This window comes from Elaeis guineensis, chromosome 13 (genome assembly GCF_000442705.2).
Source record: "Elaeis guineensis isolate ETL-2024a chromosome 13, EG11, whole genome shotgun sequence".
Taxonomy (NCBI): domain Eukaryota; kingdom Viridiplantae; phylum Streptophyta; class Magnoliopsida; order Arecales; family Arecaceae; genus Elaeis; species Elaeis guineensis.
In genome coordinates, this window is record NC_026005.2 from 24,790,728 (window position 1) to 24,810,585 (window position 19,858).

Below are 19,858 nucleotides of genomic sequence, written 5' to 3' on the forward strand. Positions count from 1 at the left end.
TACATCTCATGTATAAACTAAAATCAAAATTTTGAAAATAATTTTCAAAATTTTTATACTATTTTCATACATATGAACATGTGGCTCTGATACCACTGTTGAATTTTCTACATGTGCAAGCGCATGTGGATTTCAAAATTTTTCTAAATCCAAAATGTAGCGAAAAAATCAGATTAAAATACTTTTAATCTAAGCATGCATTCATCATATAAAAGCACCCATGGATCTAGTTCATATACTGAAATTAACATAAATTGATTTTAGGATGAATGAATGAAAGCTGTAATCAGTTCACATACCTGAATCATTTTCCTTTTACTTCAAACCTGTAATTGAGGTTGAATCCAATTCAATCTCTGGATCTGAGATTGAACAGGTTCTGAATTAGTAGTATAAGCGTCCTGCCTCTACGGGTATCCACAGGGCTGATCTGGATAGGCTCCTTTTAATCTTGCTTGCCTAAACCAAAAGCTTGAATAGGCTTGAACCAAGCCTATTGTGAATCCTTTTGATCTTTCTTTCTTGATTCTTGAAGAAATCAAGAATCTTTCTTGATTCCTCAACTAATCACGAAGAACAACAATCAAGAAGTAGTTGTAACTAACTCCCAACAACTTGAAAAGAAGAAGATGAAATCAAACAACTTGGCGCCAACCAATTGACACCAAAACAATGTTGCCGCCCACCTCTCTAAAAGCTCCAACAAGGGGACGCCAAAAAAGAGAGAGGGTGTGGGCTAGAGAGAGGAAGGAGAGGGGAGGTGATAGGCACAGTAAAAGTGGCAGCAAAGAAGTGAGAAAATTAGAGTAAGGCTAGGGTCTTTTATATAAACAATATAAGAGTGTCCTAATCAAATTAGGATCCCTTCTAATCATATTAGAAATCCTAGCTTAAATATATTTGGACCAAATAAATGAAGCACCACCCATAACTCACCCACACTCACACCCAATGCTAGGCGTCCCATCATATGGGACTTAATAAAAAGTCTCCAATCAGCCCATATAATTTCATAAATTCATTTCAAGGGTTCTTTATGAATAAAATCAAGAAACTCTTTCTTGATTTAATCCAAGCCATAAATTAAACATCCAACCATTGGATCTTATTGAATCAAATTCAATTAGGTTCAAATCAAGTATAAGAATTGGTTAATGCTTATCATATAAGCAAACCAACTACAAGAGAAATTGGATTCACCCAGGTACTGGCAAGGTTAACATGAACCCAATAGAATTTCTCTAAATCCATATAAATTGGTATTTCATAAGCCCAATTATTAATCAATCCAGATCTTCTCCCTTTATATGTGACCCCATAGATTCAATTCTGTCTGGTAGTGAGACATACCATGATTTCTATCATAGGTATCACTGAAACCCCTTTCAGTGGATCAGAATAATTTCACTCTAACTCGACAAAGATCATTGATCCAAAACGATCCTATTGAACCCTCACAATCCACTAGTGACATCTAGCAATATGTAGCGGCAATCCAGTAGAACCGAAATAGAACCTCTAGGTGTAGTTAATGTAAGATACAGTCTCTCTATCGTGAGTCCCGACTAGATGACAAATCATAGATAAATCATCAAACATCATCATCAATCATATAATAGATGTAATTAGTTCAAGTCCAATAATGATTTCAAATGAAAACTCCTTTCCATTAATTACACTGCTATGGTCATAGACTTATGGACTCAGCTTCTCAAATCTCATAGGACTACTCCTCTTTATCAAAATCGATAGATCTCATATAGATGCACACATTGCTCGCACAGCTCAATCAACTGACGCCAACATCCACTACAAAAATATATGATCGAGTCAATATTTATGTATAGTCAAACTACAGCAGTCTTATTGTGAGCAATTGTGACACCGCAGGTCAAAAATCAGTCACACAACTACAGCATCGAGATAATCACTAACGATCGAATAGAAATTCATATGATCTCTCGTATGGTCACGCTCAATACAAGTTGTTCTCTAACAATTATCCACACTTTTCGCTCAGTATCTCTACACTGTAAACTAGAGATTCATATATCCCAAAAAAAGTAAACTGTGCGTCGGTCTATCTGGATGGATCACCATCCCTTATGACTATCCTATGACTGGAAGCAATTTAGCAATCGATCATACATGCCTCTAATTCTCAATACTTGAGAATATGTATCATAACATCAATTTCAAGAACGATTCAAGGACATATAACACTTGAATGAAAAATGAAAACTTACCCTTTATTGATTAAATCAATAGTTTAAGTACAAATATATGTTATAGAATAAAAATGTGTCAGCCAATAATTGATTTCTAGAACATACATTTAACACCACTAAAGTTGTGGCAGTGATGTGGCTAGTTGGCCAGCGAGCAGTAACAACGGCTGTTAGCAGTGCTCAATGTTGGTGGCAATAAGTGGCTGGCAGATGGCAACAGGTGGTGGCATAAGGCCAATGGGGGTGGTGGCAGCGACGGCGGTGTTGGTCATAGACAGTTTTTGTTTTTTAAAAAAAAGGTAAAAGACAGTCCTAAGAGCTTTCACTTTTTTTAGAAGTTTTTGAATGTGTTTTTAGAAAATCAAAAAGCAAAATGGTAATCAAGAAGTTTCCAGCCCTGCTTGCTGTGCTTTCAAAAATGAAAACCAAAAATTGAAAACCGGCAATGATCTCAAAAAGGCCCTAAATAAGAAAAGGCTTATTTGTTTGATGATGCAACAATGAACTTTTGGAATACTTTATGCAGTGACATTCAAATAATGAAGCATCACGTGTCAATGGCATGATGGCTTGGCACTAGCATAGAACTATAACATGTCATTCCATGCCCATGCCACATGTCAGCAAGGCACTAGCATTGTATGTTTTTTATGTCATGTCATACAGTGCCAACCAGCATTAAATTCATGTTGACGTTACTGCTGATATTTTTCTAATACTGTAGTGTTTTATCATGTTATTGTCAAAAATAAATGACAATTGACTTCAGATAGTAATGCTTAGCCATTATTTTTCATTACAATTCAAATATGTATCTAAGTATCTTACTAGCTCACTGGGTGAAATCAGTTCATGAGCATTAGTCAAATTAAAGCAAATAAATTATACTATAAAGCCAAGTGGGGAATGTAAGATTATATCTCTTTAAAAATCTTTTTGATGCCATTCATTGTTGTTAGAATACCACTGGCTTGGGTGACTAGGACAAACTTCACTCGGAACATCAACATAGCATGCCTAAAGAATATGCATTATTTGTTCCAAAATAACAAAAAACGAAACATCTCTCCCTACCTCTCTCTCTCTCTCATTCTCTCTTCTCATAGATAGTTTTTCTAGACATGCAGCAATTATTGGTTACAAAGGAAGAATTATGTCTCGTGTCATGGATGATCTCAAAACTCAAAAGGCTTAGAAGCATATGACTTGTGAAACAAGTTCAAGCAAGAAATCAATGGTTCCTTGTACCATGAGGATCTCCCAAAACAAGGTTTAGTGAGAGCGTAGAAGGTAACTTGGGTCTTACCAAGGTTAAGGAAGTTTTGAATGCCTACAGGTCAAATTGAACAAAAGGATAGCATGTTAAGGATAATAAAACACAAAGAACTTATACCCAAAAATATAAAATGATCAATTTCATATAGTATTTATTGTTTTTATTAGATATCATTTGGCTTTTTTTGAAAAATCTAAAATGGAATCATGAAAATGTCTTCAGGGGTATGGTCGCTTCAGACTTCATAGGTTCTAAATGAAAAGAGTTTGTGGTTTGGAAGATGCTTATGACACAGCTTGCCTATCAAGATGATGTAATTTTCTGGGATTAGGTTTTACGAAATCCTTTTTCTTTAAAGTTAGGATTTGAATACGATTTATAGCCATTGAAATGGTATCATTGCATAAGCAGTTTTGTGGAGCATTAAACAACTGTTATTTAAAATTTGAATGCTCAATGGGGCATTGCACTTTTTTTGGCTAATGTAGATCTCTTTCCTTTACCCTCTTATTTCTTTCATCTCCCGTAAAGTCTCTATCATCTTTTTGGGAAACAGTCCTCATAGTCAGAGATTCATTCCTTCTGACAGTCATCTAGACATGAAGATATGACTCGTTACTTTTCATTCTCTTGTTGGTTGGATTAAAGATCACTGGAAACATTTAATAAGATACCAAAATGTGCTATTCTTTTATCAAATGTGGAACTCAAGGCTTCTTATTCTTCTCCCACAAGGACAAATTTTCAAGTTATATCAGATTCTGGAAATTAAAATAAGCTGTAACTGGGCTGTTCAAAATGGTCCCCAAGATCCATGGAGATGCAAAAATCTGATCTAACAGAAATAAAGGCAGCTCATTCAATGGTATCTGGTCAACCAGAATAAGTACTAAACATAGCACATGCCACCTAGCACATGATGTTGAAAGGTCATTTGAGTAGCATACATTATCACCTGGGAGCCATATAAAGAAGTCAAATGAGTTCTTTACTCCACTGCAATGGCCATTTAAGAATAACATCAATATAAGCCAAATCGCCTATTGTCAGCAAAATTATGTCACATTGGGAGTATGTAAGTGATACAAAATGGTATTTGGAGGCTATAATATTCCACATTTTGAGGGCAATTTAGCTTGCCATTGTTTGTATGACTTTGCTTATGGATTTAATAATCAAGCAGATTTAATTTTCTACCACCATTTCGATCATAACAAAATATGAAACTGATCAGTAAGACATATCATAATGCGATCTTACCATGCATAGTGCACCAATAGCAAAGGCCATGTTTACTGCAACTCGAGGAGTAGATTCTGCAGCAACTTTACACATTGTCTACACAGGAACATATGTATAATTAGCTTGCAAATACTTCTATGAGATATTCAGGAATCTGTACAATACCTAAAACTAGAAAATCCAAGCAATTTACTTAACCTGAAACAAGGATAAGCATAATAGCATACAAGATAAAACAGAAATACTAGCAATAAATTTCACAGCAAGAACATGAGATCTGCTTGTAAAAATTATGTCACAATAGTGGCATGCCCTTGCAAAGAAAAATGTAATCACCAGCCAAAACCTTTTCTCCTACTATGGACATAGCGTTTCTTCCTCTAGTAATTACATATGAAGAGAAACAAACATTGGTGTCTGTGCATAACACAAGGAACAAAAAATTATCATACAGAGGGAAAACATGGTTTTTGGACCTGAATTATCTAATTCATGTGGAATGAAACCTGTATTACTGCAGTGTATATAAATCAGGGTTAGCCGAACCATCTTAAATCGAGCAGTTCGGCCAAACCGAATCGATCAAGAAAACTGAGACGGTTCAGGCCAGGCGATCGAGATGGTTCAGTCCCTTAAATAAATCCCGAGCCCCCACACCCCCCCCTTGATGACCCCTTTGAAAGCTTCGAGCCTTCAACTGTTCAACCAATCTCTATCTCTCCCCCTCCCTCCCCCTACTTCTATCATGTTTCATTGAATCCGCAGAACCCCTTGAAGGCTCCACGATACCTCACCCCCTAGTTCCTCCATGGATGGAGCTTCGAAGCTCCAAATACACCTCTCTCATTCTCTCTCCCTCTCCCCCCTCCCTGTCCTCTTTCTCCCTTCTTCTCCCCCCACCCTAGGTTCTCCTAAGGTTAGTGTTTTCCCTCCCTCCATCCCTCTCCTTCTCCGTGTTCCGACATGCCCCAGCATGGCACAATATAATCCATACCATACCAAATCAGTTGCTAACCAGTATGAGCCCCAACACATGGTCCGGCAGACCTTGGTATAAACCATATTGAGAACTTAACTAAATATAGAGAACTTCATGAATAAATAAAGAAATGACGAACCAAAACATGGTATTATAAATTAGTGGTTTGTAGCAAAATGCAAAAACACACAGCTATCATTGTACATACAGGAAAAAAGTAGGCAAATTGTTTGCCCTAGAATTTTCAGACCCTAGTTATGGCTGTGCTAAGGAAGTAAAGCTTGGTAATCTACAGAATATGAAGATGAAGAGGATTAAAGCCAAAAAGTGTATCACTAAAGGTAATATGCCGACAGATGTTACTTAATAGAAGAGAAATTGAGAGACAATTGAAATTGGAAAGGTTAGGTATTGGGGTAAAAATTGGGAAGTCTGTTTAGGGAGGAAAAAAAATAAGGCTCCGCAAATAGAGTAGGAAAGAAATGATTCAAACTGTTTAGGATGTCAAAGCCAAGTTGGAATTTGACCAAGATGCATACGTAAAATCAAAGTTTTCCATACCATGCCGAACCGGCCGGTACACCCCGTATCGTACCGGACCGACAGAGAACCAGCACGATTCGACCGGTAAATTCGGTACACGGACGGTACGGAAGGAAAAAAAAGAGAGTGAGAAAGAGAGAGAGGAGGAGAGGGAGGGAGGTGGGAGCCGGCGGTGGCCGGCTGCGACCGTTGGAGGGCTTCCGAGCCCCGTATCGTCCGATGGGGCTTTCAAGAGAGCGAGAAAAAGAGAGAAAGCGCTCGGAGGAGAGCGAGGGACCTATCAGACAGACGGCGCCTCCATCACGAGGCCCCCGATGGCCAGCGAGCCGACGCCGACGGCCTGAGGGCGGTCGAGCGGACGGAGCCGCGGAGGAGCCCCTCCACGGCTCCGCCCCTTTCTTCTTTTTCGAAACAAACGACCATCTGTTTCGATTTTTTTTTTGTTTTAAACTTATGAAGTCGGCAACCTAGTTGCCGAATTAAGAGATTTTAAAAAAAAAATACAAAAATCGTGAAGCCGGCAAACTATTTGCTGGCTTCACTTAAAACTAGATTTTTTTAAAAAATTTGAGAAACAGGGGCAACGCCCCTGTTTCTTACCCACGGCACCGCGCGCGTGGACTGCACCCTCTGGCGACCACGACGGCCAGCCGGAGGCCGTCCGGCGGCCCCACTGGCTCCTTCCCCTCCCTCTTTTTCTTTCTTCCTCTTTCTCTCTCTCTATTTCTCTCTTTCTCTCTTTCTCTCTTTTTTTCTTCCAGTTTGGGTCCGCTTGCCTTCCTCGGTTCAATACGGTACAAAACCGTACCGAACCATACCGCCGGCCGGCGGTACCGGTTCAGTATACCTTGCATAAAATGAATACAAAAAAAATTATTTCCAAAATTTTTCAACATTCATAGGTCACAAAAAATTGGCATGCTTCAATAAGGGGGATTACCCAAGAAATGCATTTCGTCCCTTCATTTGTATTATAACATACAGAAACTTGGAAAAGCTCGAAGAAGAATAGCAAAAGAGTCCTCCAAATTAATAAAAGAAAATCTCAAAAATACCTTAGCTTTTATTTAACTCTCTCAACTTACTACATAGTGTTTTTGAATATCTGTATCCACTAACTATCTTTTTAACATGTAAAATGATATGATTTTCATTTTTAGACGATGTTAAGCCCCAAAAATTCAGGGAATTTATTACATAAAAATCTACCTAGAAGGAATTAAGGAGCAATAAGTATTTGGCCAATACTATTTTGCTAGCATGCCTAGACACTTCCATGAGGTCCAAAAAGCTGACTTACACAAATATACTCAATGATGGGAGCATGGCTATAAAACTGGGATCATAACCAAATGACAACATTAAGCAAAACTACTAGGTTCTGCAAGGGTTGGAGCAAGATTTGGCAAACCAATACTGGGGCTCGTACTGGCCGACAATCAGTTCGGCACAGTATAGGTCTGCACCATGCCACATCAGGATGTACCAACATAGGGAGAGGGAGAAGGAACAAGAAGGAAGGAGGGAGAGGGAGAGGGAGAGGGAGGGGGAGGGAGAGGCCCATAGGATCAAAACAAACCCACATCCAAATCACCACCTTTCTCAAAGTAAACCAACCTAACCCTGATCAACCTCCCATAACATCAAGAATCGAATCTCCCAGCAATACTCGACAACCATCTTCCAAAATGGCAAAGAAAACAAATCAATCAAAACAATGTTCTTGTTTTGATCTCAATATTCGGGCAAACTGCAATGTCAAACACAACAATCTCTTCCACTAGGAGCCTCAAATCAATCTCAGCTCAAATCAAACTATGAATAGAGTGGCTTTTTTCTTCAATACTCGATCAGAGGAGATCAAATCTAGGGTTTTCTTCACTCCTTTCTTGCCTTCAGAGAGGAAGAGAACAATGAGAAATGGCTATATTCTAATGGGCCATAAATCGACCATTTTTTGTCTCTCACAACAAAAGAATGAGAGAGAGAGGGGGCGGGGAGAGGTGTTGCAGAGACAGCACCTGGCAGTGAGGCGAATGAGAGAGACATCAAGCTCTCAAACCTTCAAACAGGAGGGGATTTATAACCGAACCAACTTGACCCGTTGAACCATTCTGACTTGGTGTTGGATTGGTTTAACATAAAACAAATTGCCTGGTTCGGGTCGATTTGGCGATTACTGATTTGGAGACATCAATTCAAGCACTAGCAACCATAAACTCAAGCTTGAGTTGTAACTTTTGGAATAAAGCACAAGCAAAGGGAGTGATACTGTTTCATTAGAAATTCAATTTAATTGTACACTATACACCTCTTATTAGATCTTTGTGAAGCATGAATAAGATATTTCTAATCACTGGAACTAGTTCTGCATTACAGAACTTTAAATTGTTTTTTGGCTAAATACTTTGGTAGATTGTTTCGGCAAATTGTTATTTGTGTTATTGTAAAGAAAAAAATGCTTGAGCCTGTAAATTGTCGATAAAAGCTGCTGAACTCTCAAACCAAGAAAACAGCAGCCACAATTGTCAATTTAAGACATGAAATGCTAACCTACAAGATGAGATCAGCAAAAAGTCATATTTTCTGCACTTCTTCACCAAAACCAACCTAAGGCACTTGGCATGGAGGGCCCCCTGTATGATAGTCCTAAGGTCTATTAGGCAAGATTCAGATGCATTGAGCTTATTTCCCCCAATTATGTCCCCCATCGATCTGGGCTTACATGACCCAAAAGCCCCAAACTCCAAAAAATTTGTATGCTACAAAAGTCCTATAACACCCTGTACACCACATACACAAGCTCAGAAGAAATTCATGTTTATGGTATACCCCAGATTGGCAGATCCATCTTGAACTCACATGACAGTTACATGAAGTAGAATGATTCACGTGAATAAACTGTAAGTTTCACATGGGACAAGGTTTCCAATCTGCCATTGGTTTCTCTCAAAGTCTCATCATTGGCACTAATTGGCATAAAAGTTTACATAAAGGTTTCAAATCCAGTGTTGCTTATATCACAGAAAAGTGATTCCCTGTTATCTTTGTCTCAACAAATCCATGTCAGCATCTTTCCTTCAGCAGGCATCCATCAGATGCTTCCAAAACCATGTCCTAAAGTTAGTTGGCAATAGTTTCTCTGACAAAAGAGTAGAATTCTCCAAAACAATGATTGCAAATTGCCATCATAAAATACGAGGTGAAAGACAATAATGAAAAAAAAGTTCAACATGTCCGAACATTAAAAAAAAAAATGAGAATGGAAGCAACAAATTGATGAATTGATGAGGCAATGGCGTCAGTGCAATGTTAAGGGCCTTGAGACACAAGGTAGGAAGGCCGCCTGCCCCTGCCTTCACTTCTTTTCAACCTCATGTTCCTATTTCTTTTGACAAGGCCATGACCCAAATACCTAAGGTTGTACAGTTACCAAGTGGCACCATGAAGCAAACTAGTCAGGATGAACCTAAAATCATTAGACTCTAAAGTGCATTTTTGCATAGAATGACTACACAAAAACGACATAGAAACTGTATATACTTGTATATAGCATACACCTTTTCTATACATAACACCATTAAACAAACACTAGCTATGGTACTTTATGATCCTCCAATATTTTTTTACATATATTATTGCAAAATAGATACAAATATATAATTTGTTATTTGGCCGTGTACTACATTTTTTTTCCCTTATAAAATTAGTCAACCCAAAATGTGGCCAAAACATATTTCTATATCCATCTAATATTGGTTTGTCTTAGGCTAGTTCTTAGAAGAAGGGAGGCCAAGACTTAGTTGGAGAGTGGGCACATTGGAGGGGTATCTGTTGAAGCCTAAATTATATTAAATGGAAACCAGTTTTAGGGGTCAGCTAGTGTATGGAGAGTGGAGAGTGGGAACGTAGGCATGGCTCCCTAGCTTCCCTCTAATATTTGTGGGGCAACATGCTGCATGCATGTAAATTGCTCATGCACCTGGAGTGTTTTAACCAAGTTTTAAATCTTGATGGGACAGTGGAGTGTCCTACCATTTGAGGGCCAAGAAGGGGCACCATCTAAGCATCGGATTAGGACAGGTCAAGAAACGGACCGGATTGGCCCCATCCAACAATATTTAAAACCTTGCTTTACCCTTTTTGACTCCTTTCTTGTAAATAAATTTGCACACTCCGTATGTGAATTTACTTGTGATTTCTTTTCTAATGACATCTTGATCTCTAGGCATATACTAGCCCTTTAAGATGAGTTTTCATGGGGATATAATTTCAAGTAAGCATGTAAACCTTTTTACAAGACAAATAGAGCTATATTACAACTATGCCCAGCAACTTTGACCCCTCTATTTAACAATTGACACATCCCAAGCTATAGGCTGTACCACCTTAGTTCTAGCATTTTTTTTTTTTTTGAAATCAAACATTGTTTTCTCAGTTCTTAACTAATTTTCAATTGCTCTAAAGCAAGGTTTGCTATTACTAGTACTGGCGCCCCGATCGATCGACCAGCGGTACGGTTCAGTATGCCTCTATACCATTCCGTACTGGGCTCCAACCGACAGTGCAAGGCAGAGGAAGAAGGAAAAGGAGGAAAAGAGAGAAAAGGGAGAGGGAGAGAGAGAGAGTCTCCCTCTCCCCTCTCCTTCGCTCCCCCCTCTCTCTCTCTTCTCCTCTCTTTCCTTCTCCCTCCCCCATCCTCGCCGACACTCCAGTCGGCTCAACGGCCCTCCGATGGTCCCTCCCTCTCCTTCTCTTGCCCTCCCTCTCTCTTTTCCTCTCTTTCCTTCTCCCTCCCCTCCACCTCGCCGATGTTTCATTTCGAATGCGAAACCAATTGGCCACTAGTACGATACGGCACTCCTTAAACCAAGCGGTTCGGGATGATTTCCACCAACCATGCTCTGAGGTAAGTTTTTAGATTCTGGTAACCAAGCTATACTCGAGTTGGTATAATATAATATATCAATGCCTTAAATTCCTATAAAATGCATTTCTGTGAAGAAGGCCTAAAGTTACACTGCAGCACCATACAAAAAGATGAAGTGATAACAAACAAGATATGCAGCGGTCATATAAAAGTGAAGGAATGAACCTTGAAGATATTGCTGGCAGCCCTTGAACTTTTATCCAATGCATCAGAAGAAGTTTTAGCATCAGTAAGTATAACCACTGCCCTCATCCAATGGTGAATGAAAGGCTTCCATGATTGCAGTGCAAGAAGTGCAAACAATATATTTCTTGATGTATGAAGGGACTCGGCTATTTCCAGCAGTGTCTTTTCATATACAGAATGTAGTTTGCGAAAATCCTATAGGTAAACCACATTTACAGGAACAAAAAAGTTCAATAGCATAATTTTCAAATCTTAAAGAACTGAAAGCATCATCAACCACTAGGCAATAGTATAGAAGCCTCACCTTTGATGTCTCATTACCAATGAGATCCTTAGGAGTGAAAACAAGAGATAGCAAAGCAGCACCAGGTAACTCAACATGTTTTCGTTCCCCTGCATAAAGGTTCTTAAATCAACTTTGGCTTCAAAAAGGTAGTGATTCAGATATAAATATGTAACAAACATAAAAGTCACAAATGCTAAAAGCAATAAACATTCACAAGACATAAGAATCACACTAAGAAAGAGATTGTATTCAGATCAATAAAATGAAAATTTCAAGGAATGCCAAATTAACCCGAACCGGCGGTTCAGCCTGTACCAAACTGAAGCAACGCCGACCCAAGTATGTGGCATGGTGCTTAAACACCATTTGTCTAGAATTAACAACCAGTATTTCTTGATACCTGGAGAAAACATAGCCTGAGGAAAGGCATCCAATAGTTTTTCAACCTTATGCACCATGACTCTTTTCTCCTTATATAATCTACGTCGAGTTCTGTAGTCAACGTGCAAATCTTAGTAAGTGCACATCGATCATTTTTCAAATAATAAGATGATAAATGTTAAATTAACAAAAATGATGTTGACATGTGTTCAAATTTGATGATCTTGACTTGGAATTCCTCCATGGCCTTGAGTACTTCCACATTATCTTCAGAAATGAGACACTGAAAATTTCTTCTCTTAAAATCAGAAATCTTGTCCTGAATTTGTGCAACCTGAGAATTTTTTTATTTACATGAAGAAATGAGAGATGAATCATTTGAGATAAAAATGAAGGAATACAGATACTTTAAGAAATCAACCAGATAAAAGGATCAAAATGTATCAAAAAGAAAATTTTATGCTAGAATATGTGTGGGAGGAGTGAGTCATGGAGCCACAATGGACAAAAGCCTCACCTCATAATGGGACAAGGACTTAAAGGCAGCAACCCGTGCTTTCACCCATAACGATTCCAAACTATGGCTCCTGGATGTTCCAACTTCCCACAAAATATGCACAACAGTCTTTGCAGCTTCAGGGTAAGCTTCTGCATCCATCGCACCCCATCTTAACAAGGTACACAAACTGCACAATGGTTTGGGAGAACAAATAACATAAGCAATGGCAAATATGTGGAAAAGAGAACCTTTGCCGAAAAGATTGCTAAGATTAACAGTTTTTATCTGGAAATAAATGAAAGAGATGCCAGCATTGTTTACTTGTAATGATGAACTTACATAGCAACACAATGAATGCTTTAGGTAATCCTTTAATAGTATGAGCTATTGATAACTCCAAACTCCCCTGGAAGATCAGTGATGATATGTGAAAGAGCATGCATTAATGTGGTCATAGAGAGGAAAAAGGGCAAAAAGGAATCATGGACCCAACCCCCTAAAAATGAAATAAAGCCAGTTAGTTTACCAACATTTAATTATGTTATTTGCGGTGTTGAAGCAATATTATTCAGTATGCTTTTATCCAGTATTGTCTGGCCTCTAGTTATTTCACTGATTATTTATTCAATTATTTCCATTGCCACTAACCTAAGCACCATTGGTTTTTTCATATTCATTTCCGACTGCCATGTGCTCAAGAGATTATTTTGACAATAATTTCATTTCAGTCAAAAATGTTTGCTTGCTTGAAGTATACAGGAGTGGTCAAAGAATGGTCTGTGACAAGGCATAAGCCAGGCCACACAAATAGAATAATTATTACCTAGTCCAAGGGGCATTTTGATCTCCTGGTGGTCATTGTAATAATATAGAGAAACATGGAGTTGCATTTTCTAGTTTCTACATCTTTTACTCCCTTCTGTTTATTTACTTTCTTCATTCTTCGCTTTTTCTTCTTTATTTCAGATCAATTGTAGTATGCACCTTCAGGATTTTGTCATTTGTTGCAATCAACTCACAAATTTGCATGGATAGAAGAATGTTGATTTAATGCACTTAAATTCAAACAATATGACATGTAGGAGATCTGACTTTGAACCTAAATGACAGCTATCAGTCTTTGTTTTTTAATAACAAATGGATACCTTTAAGAAATTAATTGTTATGTTCTAGTCATCAAATAAAACAACTTAACAAAATGACAACAAGCTCTCTAAATCATAGTATGATTATTGGTTAGTCATTTAGACTCAACATTCCAAAAAAAATTCCATCACTGTTATTTAAAATGTAATGTTGGAGCATGCACATAGAATAAAGGCTACACAATTGAACCATTAGACAATGATAGAATAAGCCAATTGAGGCATGCACAGCAAGAGCCACAAATGGCCTCTATTTCAGCTTCAGATTATAAAAAGGTGTTTGACTAAAAAATTAAGGATTGTAAGAGAGAATTTTTAAGGGCATATTTGGGTATTCCTGATGAAATTGGGCCTATTGGCCTGCCCAGCCCGCAAGTCTCCTAAAGGCCTACCAAATCTTAGCCTAAATCCCAGCCTATAGGCCCATTGACCTGCAAGGAAAAAAAAAAAAAGAACCCATGAAAATCATCTTTTCCCTCCTGCAGGATTGGAGTTGGGAGGCTGTTAGGTTGATATGGGCCCTATCCAAATGGGCTTCCGAATCTACAGCAAGAAATCCAGCCCAATCTTGCTGGATTTCCCAAACAACATCCAAAGAGAAATACATGAGAGTTATCCTATAGTTGATGACAAACAAGTCAAAATGAAACCATTTAGATGACACAAGAAACTGACAGAACTCTTGTAACAGTTTATTTGCTTAACTTCAAAATTTTTGGAACAGACAATGAAACGATCGTTGATGATCAAGAAGATGCATGCAAAATGTCATTATATAAGCATCTTGCTTATTAGTAATCTTGTTGAACCATGTTGTGTGCTTCCTAAAAGATAGCTACAGAATAGAGCAAGGCAAATTGAGTTAAAGAATTATAGAATACTTGAGCCACTCAATCCCCTCCAAAGAAAAGGATAACTTAGTGGGGGTCTACTTACCCGTGTGCAACAATAGGATCAACAGAATGATCAAGCATATGCTTCGAAATAACATTCCAGGCTGTGTAAAAATCTGCTAAGAAGATAGATTGCATGAGTAGTACACTTTACTAGCATGACCACACATGTAACAATCTACTGATAAGGGAAACAGTAGAGGACTTAGATAAAGCTTTTCTGAAATAATTGAGCAATGGAAGCAGTTCACAAATACGATTAACATAAATCATGTATAACAGAATCAGCACCTGGTAAGTCATTTAAGTAATAATAGCTAGGGAAATATAATAAAAAGAACTCATGTTTCCAATCTTGGCACCTTTTCATCTTAATTGAGATCCATAAGAAGCAAGCACATAAGAGATTACTCATGTAACAAGGAAAAATTAGCAAGTGTCGAATCCGAGTAAAAATTGAAGCCCTTTATCTACGACTTCCGATTTATTAGGTTGTATTCTAATCTGTCTCAATTTTCACTAGCAATACCCCTTTTAGTAGATACTAGATGGTAAACACTTGCAGGAGAAAGAGATTTATACAGAATTATTTTAAGTTAGATTTCTACAAAATATACATGTGACAGGGATTTATAGAACATATCTTCCAGACACCTATGTAAAGCTAGTGACACTTCCTAGAGAGGCAAACCATGATGTCTGTTAGACACCTAAACTCATCCCTTTTATCGACTGCCTTTACTTCCATGGCCATGCTTAGTCATTAAATGCGAGAGTTGCTAACTAGCAACTCTGAAATGTGAAACGTTAGCATCTCGAAATATAGGATGTTGAAAATTGACTTGATGAAATCATGTTTGAATTATGTCATAGTGTTCTCAGTTGATATGTGATGGGTTTTGAATTGTTAGGCCCCGGTGTAATGGTTTTGCACCCCACTAGGGTAAGCCAACATTTTAAAGTGGTGAATCACAGACTACAAAGCCCACCAGATCATCAAGCCTTTCACTAGCGTCAACCATATATATGACATGAAACAGAGGGGTTCAGCCTGAATTAAAGACAGATTAGAAGCATCTCTCTTTCCCTTATCCCCCAACCCCAACTAAATAACTGACATTGTATAAGAGTATACTTGTACGACATAGTAATAATATGATGACTCTAAAATACAAAACATTACAACATAGTAATAATATGATGACTCTAAAATACAAAACATTACTAACTTAGGGGGAAAAAAGAAGCTAAATTGCTGATCTTTGAAACAAGATGGTTGTCATACAAGTAAAGAAGTATTACCAACTACATCTGCCTCGCAAAGATGGGCAAGGCTTTCAAGACCAAAAGCTTGCACAATGGGATCTCTGCTCTCGATACATGACTGTTAATATAGAAGAATATAGATAAAGTTTTATAAAAGTGTAGCCAAACAAGCATGGAAAAAGTTTTAAGATTCATACCGACACAGATAGTATAAGGTCAACACCCCTATCAGGATTGTGCCTACAAACATCGCGTATTGAAGCAGCAACACTAATACAAATTTCTCTCTCAGCGATAAAAACAGAAAATGCTTCAGGATCCAAGACTCCCTATTTGAGAGGAGGTGGGGGGACCATTAGCAAAGAACTGGATGTCACAAAAAAGTTAAGCAGGTATTTTCTATCTAATGAAAAATTCACCAATTTAGTGGTTAACGTACACAAAATGCATTATTAGTATATCATAGAGAAAAGCTAATGAAAAGCTTGTGTGAGTGGGCATGAAAAATTCAACCCTTCAGTTTACAACTAAAGGATAAATACATAAGTCTGTCATCTCTTTTCAGTTTCTCATACTCTACAATCAGGTATAAACTATCATGCCAATATGTTGGCATGGATCTAAATATTTTACATAGTTCAAATAAATCGCCCAACTTTTCAATTGAATTTTTAGGTGTGCATAAAAGCAAAAATATCTTAACCAACTCATCATGTACAAACAAAGGATGAAGAATTTGAGAAAATATAATGACACAAACTAATTCTCATCCACAGGTAGCCATATAGACTGGTTATTAGTCAAAGATGGTCCACATTGAACAATAATTTGTTTGTATAGAGAGCAGACAGATGATTTCTTTGAGTGAGTCACATTAAGTGGCATACTGCAAAACAATGGAATATGAATATGACAGATGAGTCATAATAGTTATAAGCAGTCATCATATTGACACATATTATTGTAAAATTCATTAAGACATCTAAAACAATAATAGTATGTAAAGTAATGATACCCGCAGCAAAGGCGCTTTGAACCCACCCAAAAAAAAAAAAATCAAGAAGAAGCTATTGAATGTATAACATGACAAATGCAACCGGATTGGTTGGATGAACTTGACCTGCTACATCTTGTTCTATGTGATGCTCGCAATATTGCAAGAAAGAAAAGTGATAGTTTCATGATTTAAATCCCGGTACCTGGCCGCAACACAGTTTGCTCTTGGGATGGTATGGAACCAGGATAGGATAGTATGATTGGAATGGACCCAAACAGTCAACAACAACAAGAATTAAAAATTATAAAAAAAAAATCCTAGTCTTTGTCAATCCATCTAACAGAACAGTCAAGACATTTCAGAGAACCAGTGTCCAGCACCTGCATTGGTCTTGTTTTCTTGTCAGAACAGTATGGACTGAGGACACCATCATGTTCTAGTGGGACTTGAATCCTTAATTACACACATCTAATAAGGAAGAAACACAGTCTAACTCATTGGATGAAGTTTTATTAACAAAATACCAGTGACAATCATTCAGAATGTTAATCAATGTGGCTGCACCCACATGCTTGTCCACTCAAAAGCTATGATATAGCCAAAACGGAAACAATTCTCATGTGGTGGCAAGGATACTGGTGTGTTCCACAGCAAACTCTCAAAATTCAGATGCGGCAACATGGACATTATACAATAAGAATGTGCACATACACATATAGTTGATAAGGTTAGTCAAATAATGACATGGACACACATGTCCAAAGAATCATTTTTCCTAAGTCTTTGTAGTTCTCTACATTTATTTTCATGAATTCTGTCAACAAAAGCAAGTTATTACTTAATGACATCAGTCATAGATCAAAGTGGACAGTGATCAGGATAGGGCTTCACTTACAATGAATGAAATAACGTTTTCAGCTTTGAGTCTCCTAAAAAAATTACAGTTTATGGAGCAAATAAAGCTGGAACAAATCAGTCAGCAGATAAATTTCACTTTTGTACTCAAATGTCACATGTACCTGGGAAGACCATGCCTGCTGCCAAACCCACATCCTAATTCTTATGCAGTTACATCCCCTCAACAACCAGCACTCATTATTAGCATAACTTTACTTCAACTATTCTTGTAAGTTTTGTAGTTTTTCTTCAAATATTTACAATCTTGTGATTTACAAGATACAGCCACAATACAAATAAGCTTTTGCTATGGAGTTGCATCTAACAATAAGTAGTATGTAAGAATCTATTGAGCTCTCGATCTCAAATCCTTCCTTGCTACTATACCAAATGTGCACCCATATATCTAGGCAATTAAATATGGCTCCTTGCATCTTGCAATTTTACAAGTATGCCCATGCCTACGCTGCTTAGTTGATAAAAAATTACAAGAGATCAGAGATGCTCATAATGTCAACTGAGATGATGGAAAGAAGTAATTTTCTTACTTGCAGAGTTCCAAAAGCCCGATCTGTAACAATCCATGTCTTACAAAGCAAACGAACAGCTGCAGCATATAACACACTGAAAATGCAATATTAGAAAACTAATAAAATCCACCACCAACAATAACAACAACTGTAATAATAGAAATAATAATAAGTAAAAAATAATAATACCTACAAAAATTGCAACAACCACATCATAAATCATGCAACTCTTGACAATGCATTCTACCATACAAGTGGATTCAAGCCCCAAACCTACAGCTGCAAATATGCTTCTATCAACTAACTGAGCTACAGGCAAGAACCCAAGGTTGATCATACACTAATCAATGAGAAAATGGCTGATTTATAAGTCACAGCAAAAAAAAAAAGGGTGTCCTAGTGCATTAGGGTCCTGCCTCTGCAGGGTCTGGGAATGATCAGATGTATGCAACCTTACCCCTTAATGTGGAGAGTCCATAAGTAAAAATAATGACAGGCAGCAAGGCAGTTTATAACATAGCCATGCATTGCACTTGAAATATTGAATCAAGATACGTACCCACTTATGAATGCACTTTGTTCCTTTCAAAAAAATTTAGCAAATATTCTTCTGATACAATTTGCTAGGATGAACATAACCAGGAATTCTTGATTATTTCAAGTCAGCTCCTTGAATCCTTCTTCACTGTTAATTGCTATCATAGGCCATGTCCTATTGCCTCAAACTTCTAATTTTCATTTTTTTTTCTTTTACAACTCTCATTCATGTTGCCATGCTCTCTCTATGAATCATGTGAAACAAATACTGGTACTTTCCAAAGCCTCCTTAGACAATGATTGGGCATGTGGATGTTAACTTAATTATCTATAACTTTATTAACAAGTGAAGCACCTACGCACCATAGATGTAAAACATCACATAAGCATTATTATCTTCCATCATCAACCTTAATGATATATCTGTTTCTCATCCAACGTTTTTAGCTACATAGTGTGATTAATTGTTGATATCAATCAGTCATCTCTTAAAAGCATTCAACAATCACCTAAAACACCCAAAAGTAAAAACCATGTCATTTCATTCAGCATACCCCCCTTAAGGCACAATCTACTCTGCCATTTCAGAAAGAACAGAAACATTAAGGTGAGAAAAATATCAATGAGATTCATTAGCATGGCATACAACATAGGCAAAAAAAAAAAAAATCAGCATACAGATTAAGCTCATATATCATCAACTTATCTCAAGATGCATTATTAAAAAAATTACAGAGCAGCCAAGGAATAACAGTCAGCATTAACCATGGAAACAGTTCATGCATGAGTTATCTGTAATTCTGTATATGACATGTAACAGAGTGAAAAAGAAATCAGAAGATAGCATACGGTTTTGCATCTCTGTGAAGCATTGGCAAAATAGTCTGCATTATAATCGGTACCATCATAGAATGCAAAGCAAGTGATGGAAGCATTTCCAACAGTTTGAGCTGCAAGCAAATGTCAAAAAAAAAAAAAAAAGTTAGAGCATACGTAAAAATTTGATATATGAGAAAATGCTCAATCATGACTTGAGTTTAAAA

At 37.4% G+C, this 19,858-nt stretch overlaps 1 protein-coding gene across 2 annotated transcripts in view; it reads right to left on the minus strand.

The window, feature by feature from the left end:
- Positions 1-19,858, minus strand: part of LOC105056215 (protein RST1) — a 72,780-nt gene that overhangs the window by 20,597 nt on the left and 32,325 nt on the right. For both annotated transcript variants that reach the window (XM_010938325.4, XM_029267882.2), the window contains exons 8-18: positions 19,665-19,765; positions 18,297-18,372; positions 16,052-16,183; positions 15,891-15,972; positions 14,632-14,704; positions 12,569-12,737; positions 12,255-12,385; positions 12,071-12,162; positions 11,689-11,777; positions 11,364-11,579; positions 4,765-4,842 (exon numbers count right to left, since the gene is read on the minus strand). In XM_010938325.4, coding sequence (XP_010936627.1) covers positions 4,765-4,842; positions 11,364-11,579; positions 11,689-11,777; positions 12,071-12,162; positions 12,255-12,385; positions 12,569-12,737; positions 14,632-14,704; positions 15,891-15,972; positions 16,052-16,183; positions 18,297-18,372; positions 19,665-19,765 — 1,239 coding nt within the window. The remainder of the gene's footprint in view (positions 1-4,764; positions 4,843-11,363; positions 11,580-11,688; positions 11,778-12,070; positions 12,163-12,254; positions 12,386-12,568; positions 12,738-14,631; positions 14,705-15,890; positions 15,973-16,051; positions 16,184-18,296; positions 18,373-19,664; positions 19,766-19,858) is intronic.